The following is a 22,795-nucleotide window of genomic DNA, read 5'->3' as shown; positions in this document are numbered from 1 at the left end:
CTTCTGGATTCACCCGAAACTTTCTGGTTACATGAGAGAGCTAAAACCAACAGAGGACCCCAATCGAGAATTTCTGGGTTAACATGGAACTTCTGGGTAAACTAAAAAAGCCCAAACCGAGACCCCATCTAGATCAAGTCCGGAACATATGAACTGACCACATAATCCAGAACTTCCGGTTTAATCCAAAACTTCTGGATTGAAACTTCAAACCAAATGAGAACCCCAACCCGGATTTAAACCAGAACTTATGGATAACCCAAAATTTCCGAGTTAACCCGGAACATCCGAGGTCAACACAACACGCTTTTTAAAAAAAAAATGACAACTTTTTATCCTGATGCCCGATTTCGATGATTTTGGACTCTACGTAAAGCTTATTTGCAGTGCTACACACCCCAACAGAATTCATGATGTCAAACACATTGGATCAAAACTAAGAACACTCCAAAACCCCATTCAGACACTTCCACACTTTCTACACTAGACTTCCTAAAGCGAATTCTCACTTTAGGTTGGTTAGAAAGTCTTGAGCACTGAGACACGACAATTAGCTCTACGTTGCATCCCTCTTAATAGTGCATAATACCTATACTCAAATTCAAATGTAAAACTCGTTTAAACCAATTTGAGCCTTTGAATACCTTCAAGTACCACTTCCTTCTTTCAAACTTAGAGGGTTGTCAATTTTTATATCGTCTTCACTTTATATCTTCTTGATTCTTCATGTAATTGATGTGAATCACCCATAGCTTCCCATGGCATCGCACGATATTGGCGCAAAACTTTCACTCGCTCTTCATTACTGTCTTGGTTCTTTGGCGACAAGCCATTTACTTGCCCTTCACCACTGGATGGTCCATCAGAGCAGAGTCTTGCTTCCCTTCATTGTCTTGCCATAGAAAACTATTTTGTATCCAACATCTTCAATAAATTCACTTTATCATATATGGAGTCCAATCTTGTTCTTCACTCTTGGCATATATGATTCCAATTCAACTTATGCCTTCATATGGATCCTAACCCAAACTCACTCTCAAGCACAAAAGCACATGGGTTAGTCCAACTTAATTAACAACATTATATCTTAAATTACTTAATCTCCATAAGTAACTTAGCCTTCATACTTATTGTCATTCTTCATATGGAACCTAACTCCACTCATTTTCAGGAACATAGCACACGGGTTAGTACATAAAACTCTATTGACAATAGCATACCTTTATTTACTTGATCTTCACAAGTAACTTAGCCTTCATTCTTCAAGATTCTTCTTCTTATGAGCATCCCTAAAATCTCAATGACTTTGATGCAATTCCTTGAACTCATTTAATTTCTCAATGAATCCATGCTTCATTACTTATGCATCTCCTATGGAATAACCTAATAACAATTCTTAATAAAATTGTTAGTCCGTAGGTATTATCATTAACTTACCCGAGCATCACCTAGAGCTCATTCATCTTGATGCATATTAACTTATCCGAGCATCACCTATGAAGAAACCTACTAACAATTCTCAATACAATTGTTAGTCCATATATATTATCATTAATTATCAAAAATACACATAAGGGATAGATGCACTTTCACCAACGCCGCAAACACGGCTGCTCTTGGCACTAGTGGTGCTACTGCTCTGGTTGTCTCAAACCCTCAGCAGTCATGCGGCTCCACTGGATGTGCGTCTGCCGAGTCCTCTTCTGGCCCCAGGCGCACTAGCAAGGGTCGTCACGACAAGTCCGGCCGCGCATCCTGCCCTGCAGCCTCATGCCCCATGGATTTGCGTCAATCCATGGGGCATGTATCCTCCCATGGCTTTAGCGCATTCTGGTGGCCCTGGTGTTCTCGGTCCGTGACAACAGGCATTTCCTCAAATGTACCAAACGATGTTCGCCCCCTCATACACGTCGCCACCATCCCCTGCTCAACCCTCTTGAGACCAGGCCGACTCATCGCCGCCATGAATGGCATATTCCTGCAGAACCTAGCCACCTGGGTCCTTGACTTCGGGGGCCATGACACACATGACTGCTCACGATGGTATGCTCACATTCCTTCTTCCTTTACCTCCTTCGTCTTTTGTTATCATTGGTAATGGAGCTCACGCATCGATTTCTACTCGTGGCTCTGCTCTTCTTCCAACACCTTCATCCAACTTTGTTCTACAGAATGTGCTTCTTGTGCCATCTCTTCTCAAGAACCTTATCTATGTTAGACAATTTACTAGGGAAAATTCTTATACCATTAAATTTGACTCTCGTGGATTTTCTGTCAAGGATCTTCAAACGTGGCGCAAGATTTTTTGGTGCAATGGTAATATGGATCTTTACACCTTCATACCACAGTAGCCCTCTTCCCCGACGCCCCAAGCAATCTGAGTTTTGAATTTTCACTCAACCTGGTCTTTCATAATAAAGAGATAGACGGAACTGTCTCTATGTAGTAGTCGGCCTTTGTTAAGCTTCGCCAGAAGCGACTAGTCGCTTCCCGAATGCCTCTTTCTTGTACTAATTAATGTGTATGGTCACTGCGGCCCCATCTTCTATTTGGAGCCAAGGTCTTGGACATCTCGGCACGCCCACCATCGACAGACTCCACAAGTCCTCCCTTATAGACTACAATAATTTGGATCGCTCGTTGTGTCATGCTTGTCAATTGGGCAAACACATTTGCCTTCCTTTCAGTAGCTCCACTACAAAGTCTATTTTGCCTTTTGAGTTTGTTCATTGTGATGTTTAGATGTCTCTCGTGCTTAGCATTTTGGGTTTTAAATATTATCTCTTAATCATTGATGATTTTACTCATTATTGTTGGAGCTATCCTCTTAAACAAAAATCTGATGTCTATAGAACTTTGGTTCATTTCCATGCATACATCCACATACAGTTCGGAATCCCTCTAAAGATGATCCATGCTGATAATGGGACTGAATTCCTGAATGCTAACGTGTCTCAATTTATCCTTCAACACGTTGTCCCGCTACGTCTCTCCTACCCTTACACGTCTCAGCAAAATGGCAAGGCCGAGCGTGCTCTGCGCACTATCAACAATAGTGTTCGCACCCTTCTTCTCCACACTCACATGCCACCAACATACTAGGCTGAAGGACTCACCACTGTGATATATTTGTTGAACCTCACGCCATCGTCCGCCATCCATAACTTCACTCTTTTTTAACTTCTTCACAACAAGCCTCTGGCCTACTCTCACCTATGTGTTTTCGGTTGCCTCTGCTATCCAAACATAGCATTCACATCTCCCCATAAACTCCACCCTTGATCTGTTGCTTGTATTTTCTTAGGATATCCCAGCTCTCACAAAGGATATCGGTGTCTTGACATCTCAACACAACGCGTGATCATCTACCGTCATGTCGTGTTCGATGAGACAGTTTTTCCCTTTGCTTCTGGTGGCACATCTTTGTCGACACCTTTGGCTACTACTCCCTAGATTTTCTTCTTGAGTTTGGGGACTCCTCACTACTCCCGGGTGTTTCTACCACCACTACTCATCCGGTTGTCGCAGAGGTGCTCGTTGCACCTTCGATCAATCCTGCTCATCTGTCAGCCGTCATAGAGATACCACATATACCTCCAGCCTATCTTGCTGCCTCTCTCTCCCCCTAGCTGTCGCAGAGGTGCACAACGCACCTCCAGCCGGGCCTTCTTCTTCGACAGTGCGCCCCTCTACCGGATAGCATCCTATGCGGACTTGGGCCAAATCAGGACTGGTTTTTCCGGTTGATCACCTGAATCTATCCATCATGGCGCAACCTGTCTGCTTGCTGCCCAGGACATATTGTGATGCCCTTTAAGATCCTCATTGGAAGCAGGCCATGATTGATGAATATCAAGCCTTGATCGCCAATGGCACTTGGTCTCTCGTTCCACGTCCGGTCGGTGCAAACATTGTTTCCGGCAAGTGGGTGTTCAAGCACAAATTCCATGTCGATGGCTCTCTGGCGCAATACAAAGCGTGTTGGGTAGTGCGTGGCTATTCTCAACAATAAGGCATCAATTACAACGAGACATTCAACCAGGTTGTGAAGTGAGCAACAATCTGCACTGTCTTGAGCATAGCGGTCTCTCTTTCATGGCTGGTCCATCAATTTGATGTGAAAAATGCCTTTCTTCACCTTGACAAAACGATGTACTACCAACAGCCATTCGGATTCATCGACCCCAACCACTCTGGGCATGTATGTCTCCTACGCCATTCACTTTATGGTCTCAAGCAAGCACCGCGGGCATGGTACTAGCACTTTGCCGTGTACCTCAACACTCTCGGCTCTGTCACCTCCATCTCTGATACCTCTCTGTTTGTGTTGAAGCACGACACTGACATGGTGTATCTTCTCCTCTACGTCGATGACATCATCTTGATGGTCTCTTCGATCGCACTTCTTGGTCGCCTCAGTTGGTATCTTGGCCCGGAGTTTGCCATGACCATACTTTGCGATCTGCACTACTTTCTCGGCATCTCCGTCTGTCGGACGCCTCATGGGATGTTCCTCTCCCAGCGGCAGTATGTTGCCGATCTCCTCTAGCATGTTGGCATGTCAGAATGCCATCCCTCTTAACGCTGGTAGACACCCGTGCCAAGCTCTCTACCTTCGATGGTGCTGTTGTCTCTGATCCGACTGAATATCGGAGTATACCTGGGGCTCTGTGGTACCTCACTCTTACACGTCTAGACATTGCGTATGCAGTGCACCAGGTGTCTCTACATGCACGATCCCCAGGAGCCTCACCTCGCCCTCATCAAGAGCATTCTTCGCTACATCAAGGGCACCATTGAGTTTGGTCTACAGCTTGCTTCTTCCATGACACGTAGTCTGGTGGCCTACTCCGACGCCGATTGGGCTGGCTATGCAGACTCCCACCGCTCGACTTCTGGTTATTACATTTACCTTGGTGACAACTTGGTGTCTTGGTCCTCCAAACGCCAGGCCACGGTGTCACGGTATAGTGCAGAGGCTGAGTATTGGGTTGTTGCACATGTTGTTGCAGAGAGTTGTTGGCTCCGTCAACTCTTGCAGGAACTACATCACCCTCTTACTTCGGCTAATGTTGTTTTCTGCGACAACATCAACGTCATCTACATGTCTTCGAACCTGGTTCAGAACAAACATACGGAGCACATTGAGATTAATATCCATATTTTTCACGAAAAGGTGTCTCTCGGCTAATTTCGTGTTTTGCATGTGCTAACTTCTTCGCAGTTCGCTGACATCATGATGAAAGGCTTGCTGACCCAACTATTTTTCGATTTCTGGTCCAGCCTCAATGCCCGGGATCCTCCAGTTTCAACTAGGGAGGGGGGGTTAGGAAATATAATTTCCTTCCTTGTATAGCTAATTGGTTCATAGATTTGCTATGCTCCTTCCAGATCCCTATAATATCGCGCCCTGGCCATTCCAGCCTTGTAATTCCCTGGCTGATCCGGCCTATATAAATGCATGCCCCTGCCCTCTGGCAAGTATGGCGTTTTGCTCATTCCTTTCTGAGTCTATCTTCCAACATTAAACATGGCAAAAACTTAATTTCCCTCCTTTCGAATGGTCGGGTCGCCTGGGTCCAAGTGGAACCACGCCTAGACCAACCAAACCCGGTTGCTAGGCCGGTTTTCAGCATTTTAGTCAGTTCAACTATCATTTGACCTGTTGTTAGTAAGTTTAAATTCACAAGTTCATAGGTAGATGTTGTAGAACCATCCAAATCCCATGGAACCCATTTGGATTTTTGAGCCTTGTATGTTGTCCAAATTCAACTTCCACCACTATCTCCTCTCTGGTGGAACTACCTTGCTCTTTTTCCAAAATATTTCAGCGTTCTTTCCCCTCCTTTCGAGACCTAAACTGGGAGATGGAGAGATCTAGAGAGGATAGATATATACCAGAAGTAAGATCGACCATGGCTATGTTGCTATCTGCTAGAGAGGATAGATATATACGAGAAGTAAGATCGACCATGGCTATGTTGCTATCTGCTAGAGAGGATTGACATATAAATCCGTTGACGACTCCGGGCCGCAAGGCAAGCACGACAGGTTGATCCTTTCCAAACCCTATTCTACGTTGGTAGCTATTTCTTGCATCAGTTACATGGCAATGTTAACTGCTTAAATTTTTTGAAAGTCTTGCTTATGTGTCATTATAATTGTTATGTTGTACTGTGGTGAGTTTTCGTTCCCTTTTGCGGTTTTTTTTCTAGTTTCTTCTTTAGTGGGAAGAGGTCCGTTTTTGTAGTAACATAATAGATAAGCAATAATTTTCAGTAAACAAGTTAAAATATCGAGAGAAAGGCTGATGCGTGCTACTTAACCCACTATCGACGATTAATCGCACGAGGAGGTCGTTTTGCACAACAGGGGGTTCAACTGAGCTCAATCAACCTAACTCCCCATTATCATATAATATAGCTAAGCCGTCGTCTCCTCGAAAGAAATAATCTAATCTATATATTTTAATTACGCCATTAGGCTGGCCGGCATATTCCGTACAATTCAAGGTTCACACGAGGAACCTCTCACCTAAGAGCATTACTTGTATTGCTTTTTATTCTAGGCTGAGCTGTAATTTCTGCACGAGGCTCTCGAGCCATCAGTGCTCGTGGTCTGTGCATCTCCACGCCATGGCACGCATGCTCGCTCAGCGCACTCAAACGTCCTCACCCCGGCTTACTTTTCTAGAAAAATATGTTACAAATGACTTGTTTGTTAGTACTAGATATGAATCAATTTTAACTTTGCGTACCTCTTGTCCAAGTTCAGAAATCAACCATCGACTCGAAACCAAGCATTCGCGACCTCAATATCTCAAAACTGTGAAGGCAATGTTAGATTGAGCAAGAAAGGCCAAATCTACCCCGTTTCCAATCTATCACCTTTCACGCATGGTCGAATAGTCAATACTACAAATTTATAGTTCCCAATTGATTATTAGAACTAGAAATTTAGAATGGCACGTCAATGTTATGTTTCGCACTAGGACAACCCATCAACTAAATCATGATAGTAGTATATTTAAAAGTTCAGAATGTCTCCGCATCAGTTGACTGAAATCGATCACGAAACATAACGTTTGTGGACCGCCATTTTGCTCGCGGCTGTCGAGATTAGGGCTCTGGGGGTTAGCGGTGGTGAGGTAAGTCGGCGAGACGACGATGGCACCGTTTGAGCCGCAAGTAAGGAAGGAGGACGGTGAATAAGGTTGAGTGGGGAAGGGGACGAAATAGAATGGTTAGTGCGGTGGGGGAGCCACCGAAGACGATGGAGGCGAGACAACGCGAGGGCGAGACAAGAGCAGACGACGCAACGAACAGCCTGGATCAATCAATTAAGATTAAAGGAATTCTCCATCGATTGATATAGAATCAGCCTCTTACAAGTTTGAAGATCTTACAAGTTTGAAGATCTGGTTGATTTTTCCCGCCCAGTACTTATAGTAAATTGTACTTTTGTAAAGCACAAGTGATCAAAAGGTGCAGCACACAGCTTACACTTTTGTGTACAGGACATTATACCATCTCAAGGAGTCTTCGCGGATGAGAATTTCTTCGTGTTTGGATTTTTTTTTTCTTTTAGCGTTTAAACGGTTTTTTTTCCACAGCTTTTATCATCAGCTTCTATCATAAAAGGATTCTCAAGTTCATTCTCTCAAAAACGGAATTATCTCTTTTTCCCTTCACAAATACTTTCGAATAAAAACTGTTAGAGATGAAAAAAAATAAAAAAAAAATGAGGAATGAAATCAGTAAAGGAACGAAATATGTTTGTGAAGAACAATTGCTTCCGCACTTGACGGGGAAACCCGTGAAATCAATTATCCTGCATCGTCAAACGCTGTTCACAGTTCACACACCCCATTCAGGATTCGTATCAAGCAAAGTCAGTAATGCTACAGTAATATGACTTTGTCTTTGTCAGCTCCAAGCCGTTGGATGGACAGTGTTGAGTGCTACAGTACGTACACTACAGCGTTCTTGCTACAGTACTAATACCATAGCAAAAACTATATGGACACTGTACCTTTTACGTGAATTACTGTAGCATCGAGGATGCGGATCCCCTCATTCGTGACCGATTCAGGCACATGAACTCCATGCCGTACGCACGGCTCGAGTGTTTTGATTTTTCATCCACGCGGCTCCACCCTTCGTCAATCTTGAGTCCCAGTCGCGGCCTGCGTGTCTCCACGACGCTCGTGCTCGGGCTCCCGCCGTGACGCGGTCAGCAGTCCGAAACCGAGTAATCCAACGGAGCCCTGACCGGCGACCACCGGCCACCGCAAAAAAACACGAGGACCTCGCGCGGAGCAGGATAGTCCCAGTCCCACCTCGCGACTCCACCCACTCTCTGCCGCACACCTATATCTACCCGGAGCCTCTCGCCATCGGCAACCCATCTTGTCTTCTTCCTCCTCCGTTCAATTCTTTTTTCTCTCCGCCGCGAATCGAAACAAAATCTCGACGGTTTTTGGCGGAGCCCGAGGCCGCGAGAGACGCCAATCCTTATCCCCCACGCACCTCCCGCCTCCTCCACCACCACACGTTCCGCGCCCCCGGCCCAAGCCTCTCGGTTTTTCCGGCTCCATTCCTCCTGCTGCTCGTTATCCTTTCGCTTGCCCACTGGCAGTCCACAAGAAGAGGAGGCAGCACGTGTTTGTGCGAGTGAGTCCGCTCCCCATTACCGGGCATCCAGAACAGAGAGAGATTTTGGTGCGAGTGAGAGGCTGATTCTTATACCCAAAACTCTTCTCTTGTGTTCTCCGTCCGCGGAGATCGATTCTTAAGGTGAATTAGTCTGTTGGGAATTTGAGGTTTCTGCGGCGAATTGGTCAGGAAGGTCGTATCCTTTTGAAGGGTCTGTCCGTCTGTGGCTGAATCAGTTGGAGGAGATGTCGTCGCTTGCCGATCTGTTGATGGGGATCTTCCGGCAGCAGAGCCTCGGTGGTGCCGCCATGGAGCTTGCCGCCCTTGCGGCTCCGCTCTGGGTCGCCGCGCTCGTCGGGCTGCTCATCGGCTGGGTGTGGCGCCCGAGGTGGGCCGGGGTCGTCGTCGGCGAGAACGGGCAGCAGACGGCCCAGCTTCCTGCGCCGCCTCTGCCGGTTCGCACCGCCACCGCCGCCGAGGTCTCTTCCCGCGACGCAGCGGCCATCGTGCCGAGGTGAGGTGTTCGTTGGATTTGCTGGTTCTTGCGATTTTGCCTGAATTGTGGGTAAAGGATGTGCTGCGTTGATACGAGCAGAACGGAGGTGCCAGCTGCGGGGCCAGAGGAGCAATTGGCGGTGAACAACGGTGACTTGATGTACCTCTGGCGGCTGGTGGAGGAGAAGGACGGTGGGCCGTCGTGGATTCACATGATGGAGCGCACGCTGCCGACGATGAGGTACCAAGCCTGGCGGAGAGACCCAGAGGTATGTAGCAGTCTGCCTTCAAAGATTTAGCTAGAGTTCTAGTCTGACTTGAACAAGTGTATAATCGAAGAATTTGACATGTGACCTATCTAAGATTGATTTAGAAATATGGGGTTGAATGCTTAGAATTCAGTCGGACATGTATGCAGCCTTTTCAAATTTACATTAGTTGCGGTGTTTCCCGATTACGAGTCAGACAAATGTTCCTTATGATTAGGTGTACCTGGAATAGAGTTGTGTGAGTTTTAGTGTATTATGTGTATGGAAGATGCAAGAGCTGAGAACTGATGTGTTTGGGTGGCTTGTTTCATTCCAGAATGGCCCACCACAGTACCGCAGCAGCACTATCTTCGAGGATGCATCTCCAGAGGTTGTCAGGGATTTCTTCTGGGATGATGAATTTCGGATTAAGAACTGTTGGGACGACATGCTTCTTCAGCATGAGACACTGGAGGAGTGCACCGAGACTGGAACAATGGTTGTCCGGTGGGTCAGGAAGGTGAGTTCTTTGCATGATATCTCTGATGTTGATTATTGCACCGGTGAACTATATGTTTGCTTATAATGTATGGTTCTGCTGTGCAGTTCCCCTTCTTCTGCAGCGACAGGGAGTATATCATCGGTCGCAGAATATGGGCATCTGGAAAGACATTTTACTGTGTGACTAAGGTACGGGAAAAATTAGCTTAGCTTTATCTGTTAAAGATACTAAAATAAATGTCTGTAACGGTGATTATATTTACAGCCATGTCTAGCAAGCCTTGTAACCAATGACTTTGAGCTAGAATTTGTTGCTATCCGCTCCATTGATTTTCTTTTTGCATGAAGAAGAATCTTTGGTGGTGCTTTTTGTAGTTTAGTATAATGTGTTACTGCATGGCTGATATGCTGTCACAAGCTGTGTATCTAAGCCATCAAGTCATTTGCAGTAGAGCGATAAAACTGCTGTGAGCCTTGTTATCTAGGTTATTTAATGTTCCCTAACCATTCCGCACCAGTGCCCTAAATGCTTATCCCACTAGGAATATCATTAAATTACACTTCCAACCTTTATGTTTTGAAAAAATAGAAAGTTTCACTTTTCAGTGTTCTGTTTCTTCCCTCTGAATGTGGTGCTATAGTTGCTCATGACAATGCCATGGTTTTATCTTTTTGTAACTTTATAACTGATTTAAGCTGCCTTTTTTTCTGTCCTCTGCCTACTGCTAACTGGAAAAGTTCGAGGCATAATTTTCATTCTATCTGGAATATCTCACGGGCATCTTTTGTCATCTCAATTTACAGATAGCATTTTCATGTTAAAATGTTTCAAGTCTGTAACTAGGTGAAATGAGGCCATTAAACCTCTCATGTCATGTTTCAGGGTGTGCCTCGTCCCTCTGTTCCAAGACAGAACAAACCTCGTCGCGTGGACTTGTACTACTCTAGTTGGTGCATCCGTCCAGGTACTAAGCAGTTTCATCACAGTTATTTGCATCTTTTTAGGGTACCAAATAATGCAATGACATGAACTAAATTTATGCTTGTTTCCTTTTTTAATTAGTTGAATCAAGAAAAGGCGATGGTGCGATGACCGCGTGTGAGGTGCTCCTATTCCATCAAGAAGATATGGGAATTCCATCGGAAATTGCAAAGTTTGGCATCCGACAGGGGATGTGGGGCTGCGTCAAAAAGATAGAGCCTGGCCTTCGGGCATACCAAGTTGCAAGGACAGCTGGTGAGCCTCTTTCGAAATGCGCTGCCCTGGCACATGTCACCACCAAGTTCAACGCCGATGAGCTCATCACAGAAGACAACAACGAGGCCAGTTCAACAAGCATCAACATAGAGGTTGAGAAACCAAAGCACTGGACATGCAACATACCCAAAGTACTCATGATAGGTGGTGCCGTTGCCCTGGCTTGCACCTTTGACCGTGGATTATTGACGAAGGCTGTCATATTTGGCACGGCGAGGAGGTTCGCAGGGCCAGGGAGAGGAGATAGGTAGATGAAGCCTGGCACCTAAGAGTGATACTGTGCGTACAAGTGTCCTATACAATCTTTTTGTAGCAATGCACAACAGAGGATGCAGATCAGTCCTTATCCAATTCTTCAGTTCAAAAAATGCTTATGTTGCAGATAAGGTCTAGTCTGCTCATGTTAGATGAGTTCAGAAAATAGATCTTGTGCATTCAAAAAAGGAAAAGGAGAGAGATCTAGCGCGAGAAAGAAGTATCTGCAAGCAGTCTAGGGCATGCATACTGCTGTTGCTGCAGTTTCTGAGGATTAGAGGTAGCAGGTTAGGTTAGAACCATAATTATGAGAAAGTTTAAGAGTTGAGACAGAAAGCAACTGTATGATGTACAATGTATAAGGTCCATTTCTGAGGTGCTATTAAATATAGTGCTCTTTAGTAGTTAGTAACAAGGGTTCTTGATTTTGTCAGTAACAGCCACTGTTTTCCCCTATGGGATTGGTGGTGACCTCTTGGCATTCTTGCTGAATCTACTTGAGAGAAATCTGTATCCAGTGGGGCACTGTATTCTTCCAATTTGTTGCTTCTTCCACTGAAGTATATACAATTACAGGAAATATGACTAGCGTATTAGTATTGTATACGCCGGATTGGTTCATGTGAGAGAGACTGGTACTTGACGTGTTCTCCCCATCTTTCTTTTTCTTCACCTTTTCTTTTCATCCTTTCTCAAGCTGACCAAAAAGCAGGTCTAAACTTGGAATGATCATTGCTTAACACCCTGTGATTTTCTTGCTTACGTCTCGCAAACTTTCAAGCTACTTTTTTAAGACTGCGTCAATTCCTCACTGGCAATTATGCTTTTCCAGGAAATTGGTGTGACGTTGCTAACTGAAAAGGGTGAATGTTTGGCAAATGCCATGTGTGATGACTAATGTCTTATGGCAAAGAATTCTTTCACGCGGCAAAGAAATTTTGTTCGGCAGTACAATGTTGACGTTAATGTCAAATTCAGAAACATGGGAAGCTCAAGTCGACACGACTGTTGTTCCTATGTTGCTTCCTAGAAAGCAACCGGGAGGTACTACTTTCAGCATGAACTAGTCAGATAATGTTAAAAGTTGTACTTTGCATTGTATATATATAATATATCAGCATTAACAGGTCGTAATATTCTTGGTCCATGTTGAAGAATCTGCAGCTATTTCAAAAGTTCATCAGAGTGGATGCCAATAAGATGCGCGATGTACTCCCTCAAAAGTTCAGAGTGATGTTTTGGGACCTTGTCGATGTCCATCAGGTCACATTTTATGAGCGAACAGAGTATGTAAATATTGTTCCTTCCACATGGATGATTCCTGCTCCTCTAAGAGTAGCATATGAATGTAATTAGTAGACTGCCCAACAATGGGATTTGACAGTATCAACTTCAGACTTGTTAGACCAAATGACAGACCAACCTTTGCAAAACCTTGATTAGAGTCACACTGCAATGTGGCATGACACAGAAATGGGCTAGCTTGGGCTTGGGTTTGGGCCTGGATGGGTCAACCTTGGGCTTAAAGTGGGCACTGGCTTGCTGCATTAACCTAAGCTTCGACTGGTACATTCTGAAAAACACAGAAGTCAGAACAAAGTAGAAAGAGATGTAGAGAACAATAATGACATTTGTGGTAAATCTGAAGAAACTAATGCAATCATGACTTTTGTATCAGGGAAAGAACATTAGTGGTTTTCTTACAGCGAAAAGTGAGTAAGTAGGGACCTTCGAGGATCGCAACCCGAGGTGGACCCTTGGTGGTTAAATGGGAATCTAACTAAGTGAGAATTGATTGCATTGGGTGTGTAGCATATAATCTTTTATGACCTTATTACAGCTTGGGTGAAGGTATTTATAACCTATACCTAACCATCCTGGGGATCTTTACTATTATGCCCTCTATAAGAGCACCTTCCTGAAATACAAATATGCTTTTATACCAACCTTAGGAAATAACAATTAATTCCTATTTGCATGTCATCATTCTTATTTACGAATCACTGTTACAAATCCCGCCGCAAAGCGGTACTAAATCGATGCCCTTCACGGTTGGAGTCATGTTCACAAGAACTTCGGCCCACCTTCGCGTGGCTCCTCTTCACGGGAATCTTCTCCTTCGATCGTAGGCTTCCCCTAGACACTCTTTAGTCAACTCTGTGTCTAGCTTTAGTTGCGCTTATATTTGTCCTTTCCAGATCAAAGTGGGGCGTGATATACCACTCCCCCAACAGTAACTCCTCGCAAACGAGGTCCAACTTCGAGGGACCGAACCCGTAAACATCGGAGGTCCTGGCCCAACACCCCCCTTTCGTGCGTGCAAGGCCTAAAAACATGCTATTTCAATAGAAAAATGTTATTGTACTGTTGATGGCAAAAAATGGCACGGCCGAATTTTTTTTATACACCGGATAGTCCAGTGATCAATGTTGTGTCATCGCCGGACTATCCAGTGCTTATAGTTCGATTTCGGCCAGAAGACACACTTTCTGGAAAAAATAGTCTGGTGAGGGGCTCATTGAACGCTGGACTATCCGGAGAATGGAATGAGAATTTGGTGCAGCAAATCATGCTCTCTGTATAAAATAGTCTGGCGATCGATCTAGTGAAAACGTCAAACTATCCGGTCTGTAGAAGGTCAATTTGAGCTGAAAACTTGTTCTCTGGAAGAAATTGTCTGGTGGAGATTCTGGGGTATCACCGGACTATCCGGTGAGAAGAAGAAGGTTTTTAGCTAAAAAAATATTCTCTGGTGAAAATTGTCCAGTGAGGTCTTTGTTGATCACCGGATCATTCGATGCGTTCAAAAGAAAAACTTTACAAAAAATTGCTCTCTGTAAATAATAGTGTGGTGAGGTCTTTGATGATCGCTGGATCACCCGGTGCGTTCAAAAGGAGAACTTTGCAAAAAAATTGTTCTCTGCAAATATTGGTCCGGTGACATACTTCGGTGAGTATAAATGTGACGACGGAATATCCGGTGTGTGTAAGGCCGAGTCTTAAAGTTTCAGCCGAGTGAACTTGCCGAATGGTCCGGTGTTCTATAGTTTGTTCTCACCGGACCATCCGATGTTCAGTCCCAAACCGAATCGAAGTGGATTCGTAGATTTGTTCGGATCTCTTTCGCAATTTTGGCCAAACAAGGCGTGTTTAGGGTGGAATAGAGTCCTACTTCGATTCCCTAGGATCAAGACCATACTCCCCTTATAAATAGTCAAGGGGTGGAGGCCGATTGCATATTCATCAGTCAATCACATCTATTGCATCTATTTTTCGTTTTGCCTTTACTTTCCAGCAATTTAGGGTTAGTTCTTCGTTGCTCCTTCGAATCCCTGTGATTCAGGTGGTAATTCTTTGTCGATTTGCTCGTAAATTGTCTAGGCGGTGATCCCCAAGGTTGCCGATCGAAACATTTGCTTGTTTGCTTGTAAACAAGTCACGTATTGCTGTGAAAAGCGACAAGTATCCTTGACGGACCCGTGTTAGCGAGGTGTTGCCTAATTCTGCGGTAACACAAATTGGCGACTTCGCTGGGGAACGACGATTCTCCTTCAACATCCACATCTAGGGTTTCGGCGTCGACACCCCCTGCACCCTGTTGTGCCATGTCTAAGGAGGAGGGAGCCAAAATCAACATGGACAATATCATCTCGCCTACGCTTGAAGAGCTTCCCGAGAAGGAACGTCAAGATATTGAAGCTCAAAAGCGGGAGGTTGAGAAGATGATGCTTTCATGCTATCAGAAAACACGTCAAGGTGTCATCAAGAAGGGCGATCCGATGTCAATCGTCCACGCCAAGCATGAGGTAAAGACCGATGTAAGTGATTCTACTCATGATTTCAAAGAGCACATTATGCATATGGTAGATCAGTCTGTTGGTGCTACTATGTTCAATAATTCTGAAACATTGGTTAAAAGTCTAGATCATGTATTGTCTAGTCGTGTTAGGGCTTTGTTTATTGAATTGCAAGATGAAAAAAGTAAAAACAGCCCCAACTACATGATGCTAGCACCTCAAATTCCAACGATGGTAATCAATTTCAGCAAATACCATTAGTTTCATCAGTTCAATTTGCAACACCTTTGCCTACACAACAAAATATGCTGATGCAACAAACTCATAGCTGACTCAATGTTGGTCCAGTTGGTATGGTAATGCCTCTGTTTAGTACATTGAGTACTAGCAAGCCGAATGTGTCCTCATTTGTTTTTCCGGTTCCTACTACTTCATCTAGCATAACTAGTTCAGTTCAGTATGTGATCAATAGCCGGGCTGCTGAAATTTCAGCAAGTATGCCATCAGTTCCTTACAATACCATGCCATATAGCACACCTCCTATACCCTCACAAGGTACTTGCATACCCTATGATCCGTTGCCGGATACTTACTTCAATGTGCCTTCACAAAACACTCCACATATGCAACACGTGACTTCACACTCTCATGATACGCCACAACAACAATCTTTTAGGTCGCAACCACATGCTAATGCGTCATCCAATTGGCCATAGGCCGAACCACTTTTTGAGTCTTAAAGCATCAAAGAGCAAATGACTAATATTTTGAGGGAACATTTTGGGGTAGCGCTCAAAGGTAAATTATGTGTTTATCAAAAACCATACCCTGATTATTATGACACAACTCTATATCCACGTGGGTTTAAGGTCCCTGATTTTGTTAAATTCAATGGGGAAGATGGTAGAACTACAATGGAGCATATATGTCAATTTCTTGTACAATGTGGTGAAGCTGGTAGTAGTGATGCTTTAAGATTGCGTTTATTTCCTTTGTTACTTTCCAGCAATGCATTTACTTGGTTTACTTCACTTGCGCCTAACTCTATTCATACATGGGCACAACTTGAGCAAAACTTTCATGAGTATTTCTATACAGGAGACATAGAGTTAAGGTTAATTCACTTGACATCGGTTACGCAAAAATACAATGAGTCCATTTCTGAGAACATTAGGAGGTTTAGGGACACAAAAAATCGATGTTTCAATGTTTCGCTCTCCGATAGATATTTAGCTGAGTTAGCTTTTGCCGGCTTGCATGCACATATCAAAGAGAGGTTAGAGGGGCAAGAATTTTCATATGTGAATCAAGTTTTGCAGTGGGCTCTGACTCAAGAAAGCCGTGCCAAAGATTATAGAAAGGTTCAAAGGTTTAGTGAAAAAACACAAGGTGGATTGTCCGGGTGTTAATGTAGTTGAATATGAGGACGATTCGTCAGATGATGATAGCGTAGACGTGTGTGTAGCCGAATGGACATGGAAGTCAAATTAGTTTGTCTCCTAATCATGTTATTCCATCACTTGAGGAGATTAAGAAACGTGCATATTGTAAATGGCATAATTCATATTCTCACGCTACTAATGATTGCAATGTTTCCCATCGACAGATTCAATCAGCCATTAATGAAGGATGATTGAAATTTGCTGAAAATTCTAAGATGAAGCTAGATAATGATCCATTCTCCGTCAATATGATGAACTTTGAAGGGAAGAAGGTCTTGGTTCGGCCATCTCAAACCGAATCGACTAAAGGCAAGAGTGTGATCATTGGTGATAATAATGTAAGGCCAAAGATAATCAAACCTAAAAGTCCAAAAAATTGGCCATTGGAAAGTGAATGAAGATAAGAACAAAGCTATTAAGAAGCATGAGAAGACAAAATTTACATTTGATACACTTTTGGCTAAGTATGAGAGTGGCAAGGCCAGCCAAAAAGGAGCAACCGGCCCGATTCTCTTAAACATCCAAGATCACCTCCGAAGCATGAGTTTGAAGGGAGGAGGAGGCAATGGGAGGATAATATTGCAGCAGCTCCGTTCCCTCCTTTCGGGCCGCCAATGCCTATGATGTTGGGGTCTCCTCCAATGGTTTGTTCTCCATGTTCGCCGTGGGGTTGGTGTGCACCTTGGGCACCACCTTCTATGCTATTTGCACTATTTTACCCGGGGTGGACATCACCACGACCTTCGGCGTTCGACAGACTATCTCATCCTAGACAAGACCGGTTTGATCCCAAAAATTAGTCAAATGATAGAAGGAAAATGAGACATGTTAAGAAGGTCTATCATGTGAAGAACACAAGTGTTTCTAGTGAGAAATCAAATCTGGAACCGAAAGAAAAACAGCTGGTTATTGATGAAAACAAAGTGCAAAAGCAATCGGCTAATGACAGGTCAAGTGATAGCAACAAAGGGGAAGTTATAGGAGTGGTTGATACTAATCTTGAGCTTAAGGAGGCGCCACCTACAGCAGTACAACAGCCCATGTGCCAAATGTTCAAGAAGCCACTTCTAGTTCAAAGTCGATCGCTAGTTCAGATGATCGGAAGGTTGAAAAGGAGAAGTCCTTGCTGCCCGGGACTAAGCCGCAGCCATCGTAGTGTCCTAGGGGTCTCTCACATTCCAAAAAGAGGAGGCTACAATGGTTACGAAAGCAAGAGTTGGGAGAAGCACAAGCTGAAAAGGTGAGAGATCAAGTATTCAATGAAATCAAGCTGATGGTGCCTATTCGGCAAGAATGGAGAGTAAAGTAGGTCATAGAGCCTATTGTGACATATAGTGATGATGAAGATGATATGCTTGGAGACTCTCCAATTCTTAGAGATGGAATTCCACCGCATGATAATATGGATATCAATATGGTTTTTGTTTTACCTTCGGAGTTTCAAGTTGTGGATGAAGAGGTTGCTCAACTAAATCTTGGTCCGAAGGAAGCTATATTTGAAAGGCCCAAAGAATTGAGCTAACATTTGAGATCATTGCATGTCAAGGGGCATATTGATGGAAGGCCGATTTTGAGAATGCTAGTGGATGGTAGAGCCACCGTGAATCTAATGCCATATTCAGCTTTCAAGAATCTAGGAAAAGAAGACAAAGAGCTCGTAAAGACAAACTTGGTGCTTAATGGTTTCACCGGCGAGCCTATGGAGGCAAAATGCGTAATTTCTATGAAGCTCACCATTGGGAGCAAGACGGTCCCTACGGCCTTCTTCGTCGCCAACGTGCAAGGTAAGTACAACGTTTTATTAAGTCGTGATTGGATTCATGCAAATCATTGTGTACCTTCTAGTTTGCACCAATTCTTGATTTAATGGGTAGACGATGAAATAGAGGTTGTACATATGGATACATCGGCTTTTGTTGCTTTGGCCGATGCTTCGGTAGATTGGCAACATGGGAATATACAATGTCTCTCTGGTCAAGACCTTTCGGGGTATGATTTTCTTATTGTTACTAGAGATAGTTTTGTACCCGTGTCTGTTCAGCCAATTTCTTCATCTCAGCTTAGCAATGTAATGTTATAAATGAATAAACGAAGTAATTTAGAATGGTTGCAACAGCGTGTGGAGCAATATCGGTCTAAAAAGAACGATATTTATGAGACTATTTATGATTTTGATGAGATAGAAAAATTAGGACAAGGTTTTTCGTCGGCTGATCCATTAGAAGAGGTAGATATAGGAGATGGTATTGTTCCTAGGCCGACATTTGTGAATAAAAACATGCATGGTGTTCAAAAAGGCGAAATGATTGCATTACTTAAAGAATATATCGATTATTTCGCTTGGGAGTATCATGAGATGCTGGGGCTTAGCCGAGAGCTTGTAGAGCATCGGCCTCCCATAAAGTCGGGTTTTATACCTCAGAAACAACTAGCTAGAAAGTTTAAAACTAATATGTATGGGCGAATCAAAGAAGAAATAAGTTGGTTACTCGCTGCAGGGTTTATTCGTCCTTGCAGATATGCTGAATGGATATCTAATATTGTCCCGGTGGAGAAGAAAAATAGTGATAAGTTGAGAGTATGCATTGATTTTAGAGATTTAAATAAATCTATTCCTAAAGATGAATATCCTATGCCTATCGCCGATATGTTGATTAATGATGCTTCAGGCCATAGAGTTATTAGTTTATTGGATGGTAATGCGGACTATAATCAAATTTCCATGGCCAAAGAAGATATGTCTAAAACGGCTTTCTGTTGCTCGGGTTTTGTTAGTTTATTTGAATTGGTTGTTATGATATTTGGTTTAAAGAATGTCGATGCTACTTATCAAAGAGCTATGAATTTGATCTTTCATGATTTGCTTGGCTTCATCTTGGAGATTTATATCGATGATATTGTTATCAAATCGGATGCTATGGATAGTCATTTAGCCGATTTGCGTTTAGCTTTTGAAAGAATGCGTCGGTATGGTTTAAAGATGAACCCACTTAAGTGTGCTTTTGGTGTATCGGTGAGCAAATTCTTAGGTTTCATAATATATGAAAGAGGCATAGAGATAGATCCTAACAAAATAGCAGCTATAGATAACTTGGGAGCGCCACAATCAAAGAGAGATGTCCAAAAATTGCTAGGAAAGGTCAATTATTTGAGACGTTTCATATCTAACTAATCCAGCAAGATTAGTGCTTTTACTCCCATACTTCGGTTAAAGAAAGAAGCCGATTTTACTTGGGAGGGGGTAAAATATTTATCATCACCTCCCGTGTTAATGGTGCCCAAGGCCGGAATTCCGTTTCGACTATATGTTGCTGCACAAGAGACAGTAATAGGTGTTATTCTTACACAAGAAAATGAAGGGAAAGAATATACAACCACTTATTTGAGCCGACGTCTCTTGGATGCGGAAAGATAGAAGAACATCCAAAAAGGCGGCATGAGGTTTTGAGTGAAGCATTGTGGGCTCATTGTATATCTACGTATAGTGCTACTAAGGTTACTCCTTATGAGTTAGTGTATGGACAAGAGGTTGTACTGCCCGTTGAGGTAAATCTTGCCGAATTGAGAGTGGTACGATAAAATGACTTGTCAGCCGTTGATTATTATAATGCAATGATAGATAGAGTAGATAACCTCAATGATGAAAGGCTTAAAGCTTTGAGAGAAATTGAAATGGATAAGTTGAGAGTACCTAAAGCCTACAATAAGAAAGTAAAGGCAAAATCGTTTCAAATAGGGGATTTAGTTTGGAAGATGGTTTTACCTATTGGGTCTAAAGATAATAAATTTGGGAAGTTGTCTCCTAGTTGGGAAGATCCTTTTAAAGTTGTAGGAATTGTGCTTGTGAATTCATACATGCTGCAATATGTACAAGGAGACAAGATGCCTCGCGCTATCAATGGGAAATACTTGAAGAAATATTATCCGAGCGTTTGGCAAGATGCTTGAGAAGGTAACTATACATGGTCAATGTAATTTACTATCATCCTAAGATATATCATTGTACATGGCCGGTGTGAATATCATCGCCCTTAGAACATGCACATATGGCCGATATGTTGTTTGTATCACCCTAAGTCTTAACTTAGAGTAAAAGATGAAGTATTCGTGATTATTCTGTGTAAAAATATTTTTCGATGCGCAAGCTTTACCAAAAAATAGGGGGCACGTGTTATGGAAAAAAGATGGCACGGCCAGATTTTTTATACACCGGATAGTCTGGTGATCAATGTCGTGTCATCGTCGGACTATCCGGTGCTTGTAGTTCGATTTCGGTCAGAAGATATACTTTCTGGAAAAAAATAGTCCGGTGAGGGGCTCATTGAATGCCGGATTATCTGGAGAATGGGATGAGAATTTGGTGCAGCAAATCATGCTCTCTGTATAGAATAGCCTGGTGATCGATCCAGTGAAAACGCTGGATTATCCGGTGTGTAGAAGGTCAATTTGCGCCGAAAACTTGCTCTTTGGAAGAAATGGTCCGATGGTGATTCCGGGGTATCACCAGACTATCTAGTGAGAAGAAAAAAAATGTTCTCTGTTGAAAATTGTCCGGTGAGGTATTTGATGATCGTCGGATCATCCGGTGCGTTCAAAAGGAAAACTTTACAAAAAAATTTGCTCTGTGCAAATAATAGTCCGATGAGGTCTTTGATGATCACTGGATCATCCAGTGCGTTCAAAAGGAGAACTTTGCCAAAAAAAATGTTCTCTGCAAATATTGGTCCGGTGACATACTTCGGTGAGTATAAATGTGACGACGGAATATCCGATGTGTGTAAGACTGAGTCTTAGAGTTTCGACCGAGTGAACTCGCCGGATGGTCCAATGTTCTAGAGTTTGTTCTCACCGGACTATCCGGTGTTCAGTTCGAAACCGAATCGAAGTGGATTCGTGAATTTGTTTGGATCTCTTTTGCGATTTTGGCCGAACAGGGCGTGTTTAAGGTTGGAATAGAGTCCTACTTTGATTTCCTAGGGTCAAGACCATAACCCCTTATAAATAGTCAAGGGGTGAAGGCCGATTGCATATCCATCAGTCAATCGCATCTATTGCATCTACTTTTCGTTTTACATTTACGTTCCTGCAATTTAGGGTTAGTTCTTCACTGCTACTTCAAATCCCTGTGATTCGGGTGATAGCTCTTTGTCGATTTGCTCATAAATCATCCGGGCGACGATCTCCAAGGTTGCTGGTCGAAACCTTTGCTTGTTTGCTTATAAACAAGTCACGTGTCGCTGCGAAAAGCGATAAGTATCCTTGACAGACCTATGTTAGCGAGGTGTTGCCCAATTCCTCACCAACATGTACCTGTTAATTGTTCACAACAAGAATAGTAATGTGCACGTATCGTTATAAATGCGTTCCGCATATTTTGGTGAAAACCGCCCTGGCTCCGGCCCCGCACACTCGGCATCTATGGAGAGTGTACACGTGTCTTGTGCGGAGTTCATTGTCCCTTCGAATCTCTGCTTGGAAGCTTCGAGTCATCTTCAGCACCTTGTCTTGGACCTCGATGGCTCCTCCAACTAGAGGCTGCAAGGCGGAGGTTGCCATGCGCAAGGCCAACCAGAACTGGCCTTCAACTAGCTATTTGGGGTCAAGTTGCATGAACGCGAAGTTGCTAGACAATCTTGTGAAATGCAAGAGGGTTGCAAAGACCAAAGATATTTCGCAGTCTAAGACCATCTCTAACCATTTTTTTTCTTCATTTCGTTTCCTTCCTGATTCGTTTTCTCCTTATTTCCTTTATTTTCTCTCATCTCCAACAGTTTTCATTCGAAGAGATTTGTAAAATAAAAGGAGAGATAATACTGTCCTGAAAGGATTGATCTTAAAAATCCTGTTGTGAAGAGAACCGTAAAAAAAAATCGTTAAAACGCTGAAGGGAGCGAAAATCCCTTCACGAAGGGATTCTGGATCTAGGCATAATCTAAGAAGCATCCCGGAGCCTGCCGACAATTACCGTTGATTCATGAACTTAGCCCAACAACCCAAAAGGAAAAAAAAAAGGCAACTATATTGTTTCCAATTCCATAAAAGACATACAGTAACACAAGCGGGCACCAGTTACTTGTAAGTTGTAACTCCAAAAGAAAAGCTCTGCATTTGACAAATGACAAAATGCATTGTGGCTCTGACGAAC

General features: G+C 43.3%; 1 protein-coding gene across 1 annotated transcript; it reads left to right on the top strand.

The window, feature by feature from the left end:
* The first annotated feature begins 8,366 nt into the window (after positions 1 to 8,366).
* LOC133889677 (uncharacterized) lies at positions 8,367 to 12,032 on the top strand. Its single transcript, XM_062330129.1, has 6 exons — positions 8,367 to 9,168; positions 9,250 to 9,418; positions 9,735 to 9,917; positions 10,004 to 10,087; positions 10,782 to 10,863; positions 10,962 to 12,032. Exons 1-6 carry the CDS (start codon positions 8,900 to 8,902, stop codon positions 11,405 to 11,407), a joined length of 1,233 nt encoding a protein of 410 aa, XP_062186113.1. The 5' UTR covers positions 8,367 to 8,899; the 3' UTR covers positions 11,408 to 12,032.
* The last annotated feature ends 10,763 nt before the right edge of the window (positions 12,033 to 22,795 follow it).

Source organism: Phragmites australis, chromosome 13 (assembly GCF_958298935.1).
Source record: "Phragmites australis chromosome 13, lpPhrAust1.1, whole genome shotgun sequence".
In the NCBI taxonomy this organism is placed as follows: Eukaryota; Viridiplantae; Streptophyta; class Magnoliopsida; order Poales; family Poaceae; genus Phragmites; species Phragmites australis.
This window is presented reverse-complemented; position numbering and strand designations above follow the sequence as displayed.

Excerpts from the sequence above, each read along its gene's own strand:
- LOC133889677 (XM_062330129.1), top strand. The coding sequence starts at position 8,900 with ATGTCGTCGCTTGCCGATCTGTTGATGGGGATCTTCCGGCAGCAGAGC. Across the intron at positions 10,088-10,781 it reads CATTTTACTGTGTGACTAAG|GGTGTGCCTCGTCCCTCTGT; the intron begins GTACGGGAAAAA and ends GTCATGTTTCAG. Across the intron at positions 10,864-10,961 it reads TAGTTGGTGCATCCGTCCAG|TTGAATCAAGAAAAGGCGAT; the intron begins GTACTAAGCAGT and ends TTTTTTAATTAG.